Source organism: Pangasianodon hypophthalmus, chromosome 9, assembly GCF_027358585.1.
Source record: "Pangasianodon hypophthalmus isolate fPanHyp1 chromosome 9, fPanHyp1.pri, whole genome shotgun sequence".
NCBI lineage: Eukaryota > Metazoa > Chordata > Actinopteri > Siluriformes > Pangasiidae > Pangasianodon > Pangasianodon hypophthalmus.
In genome coordinates, this window is record NC_069718.1 from 14,821,016 (window position 1) to 14,835,986 (window position 14,971).

Sequence of the window (14,971 nt, forward strand, 5' to 3'; positions counted from 1 at the left end):
TCATGCATATCTGAAAGGAAAAAAAAACTCTCTATGGGCTCTATCTTTTAACATTTTCTCTCTCCATCTAACAAAGATTTTTTTAAAATGACATAATTTCCAGGACTAATGAATTTCCAGTGCAATGTTGCCGTGTAGTTGGCTCCACTGAAATGCCGCAGAGACAGCACCACAGATTAGGATGTAACATGGCTGTACTTTTAAGGTCATTGTAAGAAAAAAATGTTTTTAACATCACTTTGAGGGAAACAAATGGAAAGCAGAATGAGAGAAAGAAAGAAAACACTGCCATATGTAGTCTGAGCTCATCTCTGAGCTTACAAGCTGTTCCAATTGATGAGATGAATTACCCAAGGTGGCATTCCACCAGATTTCAAATACATTGGTCTGGTTTGCGACTGGCAGGTCACTGTTCATTGCATATCAATGGGTAAGCAGAAAAAGCATAAACTTTAATTTTATTCATTGAAGAAGAAGAAAATACAACAAAGACATAAGCCCACATTATCATGCATGCTTATACATGCACACAGGGGTGCGCATACACATACACAAACACACACACACACACAAACACAAACACACACACACACACACACAGTTCATCAAGTATTCTATCCGCACAAGGTTGACTAAACATTGTGACAGGGAGGGAGAATGTAGAAAGGTGTCTGGGCTTTAAAGCCAGGGTGTGTGTACATGCCAAAGTGACAAGTTTTGTATCCTTATTTTATTTGTAAAAAATACTTTAATGTTAGCTTCATGAGGTTCAGAGGTTATATTTTCAGTTTTAGTAATTGCACTACACTATACAGACCAAAAATACCATGCAGATTTTACTGGCCTTTTTTCTTTTTCTTTCCCTTTTCCACCACAACATACACTATATTACCAAAAGTATTTGGTCACCCATCCAAATGATCAGAATCAGGTGTCCTAATCACTTGGCCTGGCCACAGGTGTATAAAATCAAGCACTTAGGCATGCAGACTGTTTTTACAAACATTTGTGAAAGAATGGGCCGCTCTCAGGAGCTCAGTGAATTCCAGCGTGGAACTGTCATAGGATGCCACCTGTGCAACAAATCCAGTCGTGAAATTTCCTCACTCCTAAATATTCCACAGTCAACTGTCAGCTTTATCATAACAAAATGGAAGAGTTTGGGAACAACAGCAACTCAGCTATGAAGTGGTAGGCCACGTAAACTGACGGATAGGGGTCAGCGGATGCTGAAGCGCATAGTGCAAAGAGGTCGTCGACTTTCTTCACAGTCAATTGCTACAGAGCTCCAAACTTCATGTGACCTTCAGATTAGCCCAAGTACAGTACGCAGAGAGCTTCATGGAATGGGTTTCCATGGCCGAGCAGCTGCATCCAAGCCTTACATCACCAAGTGCAATGCAAAGCGTCGGATGCAGTGGTGTAAAGTACGCCGCCACTGGACTCTAGAGCAGTGGAGACGCGTTCTCTGGAGTGATGAATCACGCTTTTCCATCTGGCAATCTGATGGACGAGTCTGGGTTTGGAGGTTGCCAGGAGAACGGTACATTTCGGACTGCATTGTGCCGAGTGTGAAATTTGGTGGAGGAGGAATTATGGTGTGGGGTTGTTTTTCAGGAGTTGGGCTTGGCCCCTTACTTCCAGTGAAAGGAACTTTGAATGCTTCAGGATACCAAAACATTTTGGACAATTCCATGCTCCCAACCTTGTGGGAACAGTTTGGAGCGGGCCCCTTCCTCTTCCAACATGACTGCGCACCAGTGCACAAAGCAAGGTCCATAAAGACATGGATGACAGAGTCTGGTGTGGATGAACTTGACTGGCCTGCACAGAGTCCTGACCTCAACCCGATAGAACACCTTTGGGATGAATTAGAGCGGAGACTGCGAGCCAGGCCTTCTCGACCAACATCAGTGTGTGACCTCACCAATGCGCTTTTGGAAGAATGGTCAAAAATTCCTATAAATGCACTCCTCAACCTTGTGGACAGCCTTCCCAGAAGAGTTGAAGCTGTAATAGCTGCAAAAGGTGGACCGACATCATATTGAACCCTATGTGTTAGGAATGGGATGGCACTTAAGTTCATATGTGAGTCAAGGCAGATGACCGAATACTTTTGGTAATATAGTGTATTTGCTCACTGTGTATTAGTGGTGAACACTTGGTGCACTCTCTGGTCTTCTACAGCTGGAATGCTCTTATGTATTCAGATTTTGGGCATTCCTTTATTGCCCACTCAATTCCACAAGGCCAATAACCACTGGTGAATGGATGGGAAAGTGTGTGTGTGTATGTGTAGTTTACCTGTAGCAGACTACATTTTTGCCAGCAGAACAAACACAGTACCAGAGCTGAATTTTAATGCAAACGTTGATTCCTTCTGGGCCTATCTACTATTTGTTATAAGGTCCTGGGTTGTACATATTAGAAATGCCTGTTTATGTCAGTTGTAAATGAGGCACATAATTTGTTCAGATCAGTTTGCATTCATGGAAAAGCAAAGAAAGAAAGGGAAAAAAAGAAAAAGAGGATGAAAGCAAGAAAAAGAGCAAAGAGACAGCTATTAATAAACTGGCAGACAGTTTGGAAAGCTCCCAGATGGCAGCAGTGTGATGGCAGCAGTGAGAGTTGCTCTGGTGAAGCATGGTGGGTATGGTATTGATACGGTTTTCTCTGCCCCGCTCCTCACACATACAGGCTATTCATAGTTCTGAACAGGAGGTCAATCAGATAAAGAACATTCAGACACGTCAGCCATCTGAGCACACAAGCAACATGTTAAGCTGCAATTCATTTTCTCAGTTGTCTATTGGTTTACTGCTCTTGTACATGTTTATACATGAGGACACATAAGTGGGAGAAAAGAAGTAGAACCTTACAGGCAGAAAAAAAGACATCCAGAGTAATGAAGAGGCTCCCTCTTGCTGTTTCATTTGTGCATGTTAGAGAAATGTTAATACACACACACACACACACACACACACACGCACACGAGGCTTGAAGAAGCAGCTAGATCTAAATACAAATCCACTGAATATAGATCTATATTTAGGCAAGGAATGGTTATGTTACATATTTATTAAAAATCATACTCTAGAAGAAAAACAACTAATCAGCTCCTACTTTGAAAAAAAAAAATAAACAAGACATATAAGATTAAACAAAGTAAAAGAAACACCCTGCTACTTCTAACAGTACACTATGATATTATAAATTAGAGGAAACACTTCTTTTATCAAAAAGAGTTATTCAGTGCTTTATTATTCAATTCAGTGCATTACTACATATTATATATTATAAGTTTCTCAGAGCAACTTTCCTCACCATTCAAATGTCTTCATTGCATGCATACCATTAATTAATTAATTAATTTTTTTTGCTCTTCTGAATCTTCCCGTGCATGCAAACTTAACCAGATGGTGAAACAAAATCTCTGAATTGAAAAGATTGATACAGCCATGGACATGGCTATGCTATACCATGCTGTAATTCTATTCTGTAAAGAGTTTTACAGTAGTGAATCTGGGCAGATCTGCATGAAAGAAATAAACTTTGTTTAGACAAAAAGTGTTGATTGTAGTAAGATGATAAATAGCATAGATATACTATATAGCCAAAAGTATGTGCATACCTGACCAGTCGGCATTCTAGCTTATCCCAAAGGTGTTCAGTGAGGTTTGTGCAGACCACATGAGTTCTTCCATTCCAACCTTGGCAAACTATGGTCCTCACTTTGTGCACAGGGGCACTGTGATTCCAGTAAAGGGAAATCTTAACGCTACAGCATACAAGGACATCCTAGACAACAGTGTGCTTCTAATTTTGTGGCAACAGTTTGGGGAAGGAACCACATATGGGTGTTCTTTGAAAATCACTAATTTCTCACGTCACGACTTCACACATTTTCACACCAGTTGAATCATTTCAGAACCATGGAAAGATTGAAACAACAGTGAGAAAGCATCATGATAGGAAAATATCAGCCAGTTAATGTGACACCTCAGTGGCATATAGCCTAGACATAGATTTGTATTTAAACTGTTGCTTTCCAAGGTTACTAGGCAAATACAGTCTGCAAAGTGTAAGATTTCACTCTATTTTATACAGAATTAAAGTTGGAATAAGATTCTAATTACTGCAGCAGAATTAATCATGCTGCATTAACAATGCTAATGAATGCTAAAATATAAATATCTTTCTCTCTACCAGTTCTTTCCTCACAGGTGCATATCAGGAACCATAGAAGCTTTTGGTCTCTTCTTTAACTTGTTGTTTTGCTTATCACCCAAATTTCTGGTACTAAAGAGATATTGCACAAATACAAATGGGCTGCATGCTGCAAACTGCACACGGATCAAATGTGAGCTACACTACCTCCAGAGACAGTCTGGCTAATATAAACATATTCTGATCACTGTGTCCTTATCGATTTTTCCTGAAGTGGTCACATGGCTTTTAGTTTGGTATGTTCCCACTCACATTGCCGTGGTTGATGAAGCTGTGCTTGCGGGCGATGCGCTGGGCCTCCTCCTTGCCCCCAAGGATGTGAACGGCCCAGGAATTGGTGTACATGCCTCGGCTGGATGCAGCCAGTACCATCATGCTCAGGAGCAGCAGGCTGGTTCTGAGCTGCAGCAGGAGCCAGTGGACCTCCATGAACGTCACTGCAGCAGGTCTGAACTCTCTATGTGTGTTTCTGAGAGAATCTGTCACTCTGGATTACATGGGCCAAATGGAAATATGCCAAGACCTAGAGTAGACAAAACAGAGGGCTTAGAACTGAGCCTTATACAGATGGACAAATACAGCTATTTTAACACAACAACCCCCATGATAACCACAAGCACAAAACAACTTTGAAGAGAAAGATTTTGTCATAAGAAAGGCTGAGAAAGCTTGTGTGTGGCCTTGCACTATCTAAACAGCTCTATTTGTCCATCTGTGCTGCATACAATTCCTCTGCAACCAAGATGAGAAAAACAACTCAATCTATACTAGAGTATAATGAGTGATAAAGCGTTAAATCTTGCACATAGAGACCAAGCTTTGCTTACTAACTGGGGGAAAATATATTTTACAGATGCTTTGATTTGATTTGAAGGTTATTCACCATTTCCAAGAAAAGGAAATGACTGAAAGCAAGAGATCGTACAACAAAATTACAAAGTACTTGCTTGGCTGTTTCCTAGAATGCATAAAGCAGAAAGAAAATGCAGCATATATGTGAATGTTACCTGTTTAAACAATGACCTAGTGCTGTAACAGTAGCTGTAATAGGGTGAAACTGGCAGTGAAAACACTTTGGCTAGTAGCTTTGCTGTTCATCCACGGATGCTGTAACCAATTACCAAATAAAGATGGATTAGTTGGATTGTTTGTTTGTTGTTGATATTGGCCTTACTTTTTACAATTGTAAAATGTATTTGATGAAGCTGCAAAAAGACTACATAATGTTAAATAAAATCTTCATTCACACAGTTTTCGTTTGCCATAAACAAGTAGTGAACATTTCATATTTAGTTTACTGTGTTAAAATTCTTGATATGAGGTAAATAAGTAAAAGATGTCCGTGTAGGATAAAACTAAACCTCATAAAAATTATAAACCAAAATATGAAAAATAAAGTAAAGGTGTATTTTCTGCTCATGCTCTTTTTCTTGCTCCAGGGAAGCTCTCTGCAGGATCATGACACAGATGAGATGTTGTTAGATTCAAGCAGGACTACAGAGACTAGGTGGGTTATGCTGAATATGGAACAAGCTCATTGTTTCCCCCAGAGCCCCAGTAAGTTTGTACATCTCTCTACAAGAGAAAAAACCCAAACAAAAGAGGCTGAATAAGAAGCTAAATAAGAAAGTCTGATTTCTGCAACATCTTAGATAAAGAGAAACTAATGCCTGCACATTTTCATTCAGTGATGAATAACACATTCATGTCCTTCGAACCTAATTAGCCAAGACTTTGATTAAAAAAATTTGTCAAAATCAACAAATAATGCTCATTAAAATATTGTAGTTATTGTAGCCCTTTGTGCACTTATTTCAGAAACATGAATAGCACAGCAGTGTGTAAGATGGTAAAAACCAGAACAGTGTAGCACTCAGAAAACAAACTGTCATATCTGCAATCTGTATTGCTGTGCTCATTAAGTTCAGGTGCAGTGAGCTGAAAGAGAAAAGTAAGCTACCTGCCCATCAGAGAAACTCTCAGAGGGATGGCAGAAAAGAAGGAGACTGTGTGAGAAAGACAACAGAGAATGATGAATGATTGCAAAAGAGTAGCGAGACACTGAACAGCATCGCTTGATACTAAAGCAAATGTGCAGAAACTGGAAATCATCATGCAATGGGTAATAAGTTCATCAAGCATTTTTTTCTTATAGCATCCTTTCTCTGTCTCTCTCTCTCATTACGTACACAATAAATTGCCTGATTGCAACTTACTACCTATATATTTTAGGCTGCTTATATATTTCGATGGCAGTCAAAGTAAAATATTTTTAGAACAATAACAAATGGATACCGGCTAACATAGCATATCATAACCATGGTGTAATTATCTTACTTTATGTTAGAGTTACCTTAATTACATTTATTCAACACTCAGCAAAACTGTCCTGGGAGACATTCTGATAGTTTTCATTTGAAGAAAAAAAAAAAAGTACCTGCCATATTTTCTTTTCTTAACTCACTTTTCATTTCTCTCCACCTGATGGATAGTGCCACTTAAACATACAATCTGTCTATGTCTGTCTAAAGCTAGCTCCGTAAAGAAATGAGGAAAAAAAAAAAAAAAAAGGTATCACTTCTTGATGACGTGAACAGTTTTGGTTAATGATGAGACCCACGTTAGAAACAAAGCAATATAACATACACGGTATAACATACACAGTAATATATGTACACTTAATTTAACTACATTTAATTTAATATGTATGTAAATTAAATTTATAGTTCCCTTATAAGGAACTGCAAAGGGAAGTCATAAGAACCTAAACGAATAAAGCCCATTATTGAAACACAAACAAACATTACTTGACAAGTAACAATGCACTACAGCAAAACAGTCAAAATAAATAGTTTAGCATTCTGTACTAATGTACTAAATACCGACGACACAACTATTAAAAGTAAAACTTGTATTATTATCAATTCAGATATCTCATAAATATATCTGTGTTCCATGACAAAACATGGCTGCAATTTATTCACAGACTGAAGCATTTAACTGAGAATAATTATTAAAATATACTAATTAATTGTTAATAAGCTGCTTTTTAAGCATGCATAAAAAGCTAGTCAAGGCTGCTAGTCCTCACTGTATTAATGTTTTTTCCCAGCTTTTTTGGCTTTCACGTGGAAGCTACATTTAACTGTCAGCTTCAAAGAGCAGAACAAACAGGAAAAATCAATCTGCTCATCTACACAGTGCAGCCCCAGTAAAGTGTTTGGAACACTGTGTGCAGAAGGTAATCATGTGAATGATGGCAGTAATTGTTACTGAGCTGTCAAAGAACAGAAATGCTTCAAATTATCTATTTGCAAAAGGTTTACTCATAACTGAGCATTATATGACATTGTGAGTTTATTTCAGCGCATTTCAAATAAAGGCCCATTGACTGTTTTGTGGCACAAAACAATATCTTATTAAATTCACATTACTCTGAAGTTAGAAAATTAGGCAATTATACATTATATATATTTATATATATATATATTTTTTTTTCCACCCCACAATGACATGCAGCAGCTTCATGCTTAGTAGTTGTTCTTAAAGTGCTCTGACCAAAGAGTTTGTGTGCAAAGTTTTTGTTGATGCATATGAGAAAATAATGGTACACAGCAATGGTGTATATAATTTGGTTGCTGGAGCTGAAATTGAGCTCATATATAACTGAGCAAGATTATTTACATGACTATGTTGTGTTGTATAGCCTATGGGTGTGTTTTTGGGTATGTTGTTGACTACTGTTTGTAACACTGCAAATTCAGAGAGCATGTCACAATCGTGTTTTGTCTAGAACGGCTAAAATGGCCCTACATAACACCGTCATGATCTAATCTAACACTATTCACGACTGCAATTTCCTAAGAATCTGTGTGAGCCAACTTGAAAACCTGCTGACTATTTAACTTCAGTATGAGGGGGAGGTTTAGAAGTCACTGCTTTTCTTATGACTTTATTTATATGAAAGCTTTTTTAATTTCTCACACTCATTCAAAATGATGAAATTGGGACCAGATGCATACTGTGTGTCCCTTATTTTTTAATGACAAGATGATTTAACTTTCTCTATGTATATTCTGACAGTGATTTCTAATTCAGCTCTGGACGGTCTCTGCTACATCTCTCTGTCAAACATAGTTGGAACTGAGATGTCATCATTTTTTTCTCAATGTGTAATGAGTACAGAGAGCAAAGGATAGACTGACAGTGACACTGGTGCAATGTTTCTTCTGGGGAGGGTGAGAACAGTAATTTTCCCTGCTTAATAACTTCATGTCAGACACCAATACACATAGCCTTAATGACCTACACTCACTTCACCAGGGTAAGATCTTTGGAGCATGATGACTGGAGCCAAACGTACTATAGCTTGGTGATATGATGGTATAATATCGACACTATGTCAAGTTATGTCAAGTTATGATTTTCTGAGATATTGTGGATGTCTTTTTTTCAGTACAAAAAAAAAAACAAAACAAAAAAAAAAAAAGAAAAAAGAAAAGATTACAAACTAACTGCAGCTTAATGTTTAAATTGTAAAATGCTTATTTTTAAATAATAATGTAATTTTTAATATAATTTTTATTTAATTAAATGAATTATGAATTTGTTTCTTAAAATAAAATGAAAAAATACATATACTATTATTTATAATAGTTTTTAATGTAACCTTACTACATTGCTGGCAGTTGTGAGTAAACCTATACATCATGATACATATCGTGTATCGCAGAAATGCCTTCGAGAATTGTTATATGATATTTTGGTCATTTAGCCCACTTCTAATATGTGATTTATGTACACACAAATTAAAAAAACTGTGCTCATCACTGATACTGCATTGTACCCTAATACCTGTACTGAAACAATACAAAATATGGGGTTTTGAATGGTCTACCCGGTTGCCAAATCCTAATCCAATCAAGCTGCTCTGGGAGCAAATGAATCAAAAAGTTTAACAGAAAGGCAGCGAGAGACAGAGAGACATACTGTACAACACCACTGGGATGTCCTGAAAGAGACATGACATCTCTTTGTAATGGTTGGAAGAACTGACTGTTCATGTAAAGTGTGCACAGGAGCTAGCTGTTAATGAAGGTTTTATTTCAAGTTGTTAGACAAATTTACATGATACTGATTTTTTTCAAATTAAACTTGGTATGTTTCTCATTAGAAAACATACATCAAAGACAACTGAAAAACTGAAAATCTCCCCAAATATTTGACAGATAGTGTATTCCCTTGTTCCATCAGCATTAGTATCACATAGCGAGCTGAGATAATTCCATCTTTTACAGGTGCCTCTGAGTGATTTTATTTGCACCTGGTCAATGGCCCTCATTCATCAGTGTTGCATAAAAATGGGCACAGATTTAAGCACATGAAAAAAAGAATTAATCTGCATCTGATTCATGAAACTGTCAAATCAAAACAAGTGGTGATTGAATGCAATTGATAAATAAGCTTCAGCTGTGTAGCCACGAGCTCTTGCCCACTACTTCCTTATTTACATCATACGAATATGACAAACTGCAATTTACCCCCAACCCGCAATCTAATTTACATGAAATGCCCTAATTTATCCAAGCAATCCAACAGTGAGCCAATAAAAGTGAAGCATTCAGCAAGGATTTCAGTGAAACTGAGTTAGAGAGTACTCTAAACAAAACCTTGAAAACCACAAAAATGGCAAGAAAAGAAAAAAAACAAAAAAAAACAAAAAAAAAAAACACCACTCTGAAAACTTTAAACTATAAAACGAGAACATCAATAGAGGATCCAAGAAGTTTATTTCTGCAATCCTGTATTTACTGAAATGAATACTATCATGAAGGTGTATATAGACAGTTGAAAAAGTGCCTTGTTTTCCAGCTTCATCTGCACAGGTAGTTCTGTGAACCCTGAAGTGGGATTTAATTTAAGCTTTACTTATAAATATAGGTGAGCCAAGATTCCATCCTGAACCCCAGCTGGTGCAGCTCTAAGGAGCTGGAAAGTCAGACTTTGTAAAAAGTCTCCAATAAAAAGTCTCCAACTGTCCTGACTGAGGAGGTGCTGGAAGAAATATGGTGCATGAATACAACAGAAATAAACAAATCTTTATTTCAAAGGAAAAGCTAAAAGAAATTAAATACTGAAAAGCAGATTACCAAAACGAATGAAATCATGCCCGGTATGTTTAGTGTTGATATGAAATCATGGAATAAGCTCAAAAATTTGTGATGATACCTTAGCATTTTTGTCTAGGTGTGTGGTGTGTGCTCTTCTATCCGAGGCTACGCATCCTAAGGTCCTCAGCCTAATGCCAAGACGTCCCTTGTACACGACTGTGTCTATTACTCAGTTGAGCTTATAAGGATCCATGTCTGTGTCTGATCCACATTTACAGATTACAAGCTGACACTATTGACACTGCACTTTACTACAACTATACTACACTTTAGTACAAGTTTTCTGTCCCCTCAATTATTATTATCAATGTTACTGATATTCATTTTACTACCTACTCCACCTGATATAATTATTGACAATACTGATGTCGATTTTGATTATCTGCAAATTAAGCAATTTTGCAGGTTGTTAAAACATTAATGCTCAATTTCACATGCACTCCAACCAGCTGTGATTCTGATCGTACAGGTACTCCAAAGATGAAACTGATGCATAAGGAAACTGTCAATTGAATCTGCATATGCTGATTTTATGATCTGAGTGTACACGGCTTTAATGAATAAGTTCCATTGCCTATGTTTTTCTCCCTGGGAAACCGCCAGCCTTAATGACCTACTGATTTTCTATTACCTCCACAGTGGTGTGATGAATTGAGTCTAATCCGGGCTCTGGTTTATGGTCTCTCTCTGATTTTGCTGTCAGATGTTGGCTCTTGGAGAAAAAGATTTGTGGGTGAAAACATTATTCCTTATCTTTGTTCAGAGAATACCACTGTGTGTCAAAACTTCTATTCTGTGATAATGTATAGACATCACAGGCAGATTTAGGCACTTTTTAGAAGGGCTCAAGCTCCCGTCAATTTCTTCTCAGCCTCCCCAAAACATTAGTGTGTGTGTCTCTCTCTCTCTCTCTCTCTCTCTCTCTCTCTCTCTCTCTCTCTCTCTCTCTCTCTCACACACACACACACACACACACACACACCATTTACCAGGAAATTTGAACAGACCATTATTTGCCACAAAAAAAAAAAAAAAAAAAGAAAAAGAAAAGAAAAGAAAAGAAAAGAATAAAAGGACACAGCAGGCTTTGTCCATGGTAGTGTATAACTTTTTTCCACAAAATTTTCTTGGCAGTTGGCACCTTCATACCCATTTTAAACCCTTTTTTTTGGTTTATTTGTTGATTTGCTAGTTTTAGAGATCACCATTATGGTGTTTTTTAACAGTCATCAGTCAACTACCGTAATGAAAACTGGCTAGTGCATGTTTGCATGTCGCACTCATTAGGGTCTGAGGACCCCTAAAGGTCTGATCCTAGATCTGCCCCTGGTAGACATGACTGTGTGGTCTTTTAATTAAGGTATGTGTCCTTGAAAACTTGAAAACAACCTTAATGCTGTCTGTATATGAGCATCAGAGATAGTCACTCAGACTTTATAAAGCCAACAAACAAATGTTAATAATCATTACAATGAAAGTCAGTGCAAAAAAATTATATACAGACCCCATCTGTCTCTAAATCAATGCCAGTATACGGGTATTGTGTATAGACTTCAGTCTAAATGGGGTTTGTCCTTGCACTCTCTCCAGAGTGACAGACTTCAGCTTTACTTGTCCTGCTGTGAGAGATCACAGTCATCGCAGAAGCATTTTACACAGCCATATTTTTCAAAGTCTGAAGAAGCTTTGTTTGGACCAACAAGGAATGAAACTCACTGGGCATAGCCCTGAAAAATGCTATATGGTTAACAACAATTTGCTCTGTTTTTATTGTGAGTAGACAGATAGATAGATAGATAGACAGATAGATAGATAGATAGACAGAAAGACAGACAGATCATCCGTTATAAGGTCAATTTAACCCAAGAGTAATAAATGGTTTAAAAAAAAAAAAGGAGTAGGTGTGTGTTTGTGTACACGTATATGCATCTGTGAACATTTCAGGAGTATTAGGTGTCTAACAATATTTTTCACCATTGTAGGTTGCAGCTAGTGGCAACAAGAGGAAGCTTTGCCAAGAGTGCATACTATCAAAGGACACTAAAACACCTTCTACATGTAGAAGTGCAGCAGCTACATTTGTAACGCATACACTGTAAGGTTTTGCTCATCATGTGCTATGGAGACAGACATTCAAATGGTGTTTTTTTTTTTCTTCCCGTACACAAATTCATTATTCTAGTTCATTTACTGTAAATATGATTACACACACTGTTATTTCAGAATACACAATGTTATTTCAGAAGGATGAAGGATTTTTGTGTAAGCATAAACTGAACGTTAAAAAAAAAATGCAAATTTGATTTTGTGTGTTTTCTATTTGTTATTTATTGCTGGCATTTGTTCTGTCATAGCCAATACTACTTGAATATAACAAGCGAGATAAAAATTTAGAGTAACAGTTAAGCACAATAGTTATCAATGTTCATGAAAACCTAAAGTTTTACAAGAAAAACATGATTTATGCTACAAATGTGTTGATTATGTTTATTCATCACTTGTCTCACACAAAGAGTAAGTTTCAAATATTAAACAAATGTCATCACTATAATTTGTAAGGGAGTTAGAGACCACATATACCCTGGAATTAAGCAATTTATTCATATCTGTGGTGTTTTAAACCCCCAATTATGTCACAGGTCAATTTGACACAGCGAAGACTCCCAATGGAAGCAAAAAGTGAGGACTGCACAAGATGTATAAGATTTGTTATATGTACACATTTGTTATTTCCTTTTTTTAAAAAAATTATTATTATTTTTACAGAATAAATAGACATATCTGGTGCATGCCCAGGTTCCTATAAAGTATAATATTTCAGCATGAAATAATGAATATTATGGAAGAGTCTATCAAGTGGTAGTGCTATGGGCCATTCTATTTTGTCTATGTCATTATAGAGTTAGAAGGTACTTAAAAGAAAGAGTGTGATCCCACAAGCTGATTAAATCAGGTACAGTCGCTATAAAGCTTCACTTTATATTCAAACATGCCAAAATAACATGAATGTAGCAATCAATAAATACACTCATATGTGCATATTAATGTGAACAAACATTACTGTGTTTATCCAAGATGTGAATATTAATGTGAATATCCAGGGTCATAGGGAAAAAAAACTGTTCAGATGCAACATTTTTTATTATAAATTATCCTGAAAATCATAAGTTCATTCAAACAAGTATCAATTCAATTAGATTCAAATTAGCTGTATAGACTTAAAATTATGTTACAGTTTGCCTAAAGAATTTTATCTAAATTTTATTTTATGTAAAATTGTCACTGTAAATTTTTATAGTTAATATTGTACCTAAAAAAAAAAGATGAGTCTATAAGTGCCCTTTAACGCAAAACTATAGTACATACCTTACTATGCTGAAACTACAGAATACAAGATTTTTGACTTTTTATGCTATTGTAAGCTAATTGCGGAAGAAACGTTTTTAACATGTGCTGTGCTGTTCTCTACTGTGGGGTTTAATCTCTGACAGAATTCAAGGCTGTGTCCCAAACTGTAAAACACACTAACTAGTATGCCTAAGCAGCAAGCACACCAATGGTGTAGTGACATAGTATTTAATACAGTAGCATGCAAGTACTCGTGCCTGCTCCGTATTACGGAGAATAACTTTACTGTGCACATCAGTGTGACTGTCATGGTGACTGAGCACCAGACGGAAGAACAAGAGCTTGTCTCTTAGCTAACACCAGCTGGTTAGCGCTTACTATGAGTGCCTGATCAAACAGTGGTGTCCGTGCGTCACCAATGCCGCGCTGTAACTGTGTCCATTCTGCACAATCATAAACTATACAAAACGTACCAAACAAACTAGTCACCAAACTACTCAGGCCTAGACTGTGGGTGTTTGCCCACTAACTCTATCTAAACTATAGTCCAGAGAACAAAACTATAATGACTGATCATTACCGTTCTTTTTTTTTTTTTTTTTTTAAACCGATCTGTATTTTGTTCTAATCTGACTTAACCTTGACCTATATAATCGACTCTGAAGTACAAAAATACTGACAAACTCACCAACACCTCCACTTAGTCACTAGACGCTTATCATGAGTGCTCTAATTACTAGCAACTTCTCAGCTGGGTAAAAAAACAAACAGACTCCACAACAACAACAAATCAGTTATAATATATGAATGTTTTACCTATAATAAATGACATAAAATTTAATTTCTTACCTGTAATTTAAAAAATGCCTTACCTGTTTACCAAGAAAAAAAAAAAAAAAAACTCTTTCACTCTTAGTCCCATTTGCTTTGTTTATGCTCTCTCACTCTCTTACTGTTTTTCTTACTCTGATCATGTGCAGGCTCTTCATTTACAGCCAGTTCCAACCCTGACATCCCTGACACAACACTGATCGTGAATTACTGCGGGATTATTCAGCAAGACTCAAAGCAGCTCAGGAACATCATATTATAAAGTACTTTTTTCTCTCCTGCCTCAGTAATCATGTTTTTTCTGATTGGCTGATTGTGGTCAAACACTACCACTTTTAAATGGCAGTGAAAAAGTTACTATAAATGCTGTTTGTTTCCTCTGCTCTCCTGCGCTG

The 14,971-nt window shown here is 36.8% G+C and overlaps 1 protein-coding gene across 1 annotated transcript in view; it reads right to left on the reverse strand.

Annotated features, from left to right (window-relative positions):
* Window positions 1–14,971, reverse strand: part of furinb (furin (paired basic amino acid cleaving enzyme) b) — an 88,609-nt gene that overhangs the window by 69,777 nt on the left and 3,861 nt on the right. Inside the window, exon 2 of the mRNA XM_026919561.3 lies at window positions 4,480–4,750. Within this exon, the coding sequence (XP_026775362.1) occupies window positions 4,480–4,656 (177 nt within the window). The 5' untranslated portion in view covers window positions 4,657–4,750. The remainder of the gene's footprint in view (window positions 1–4,479; window positions 4,751–14,971) is intronic.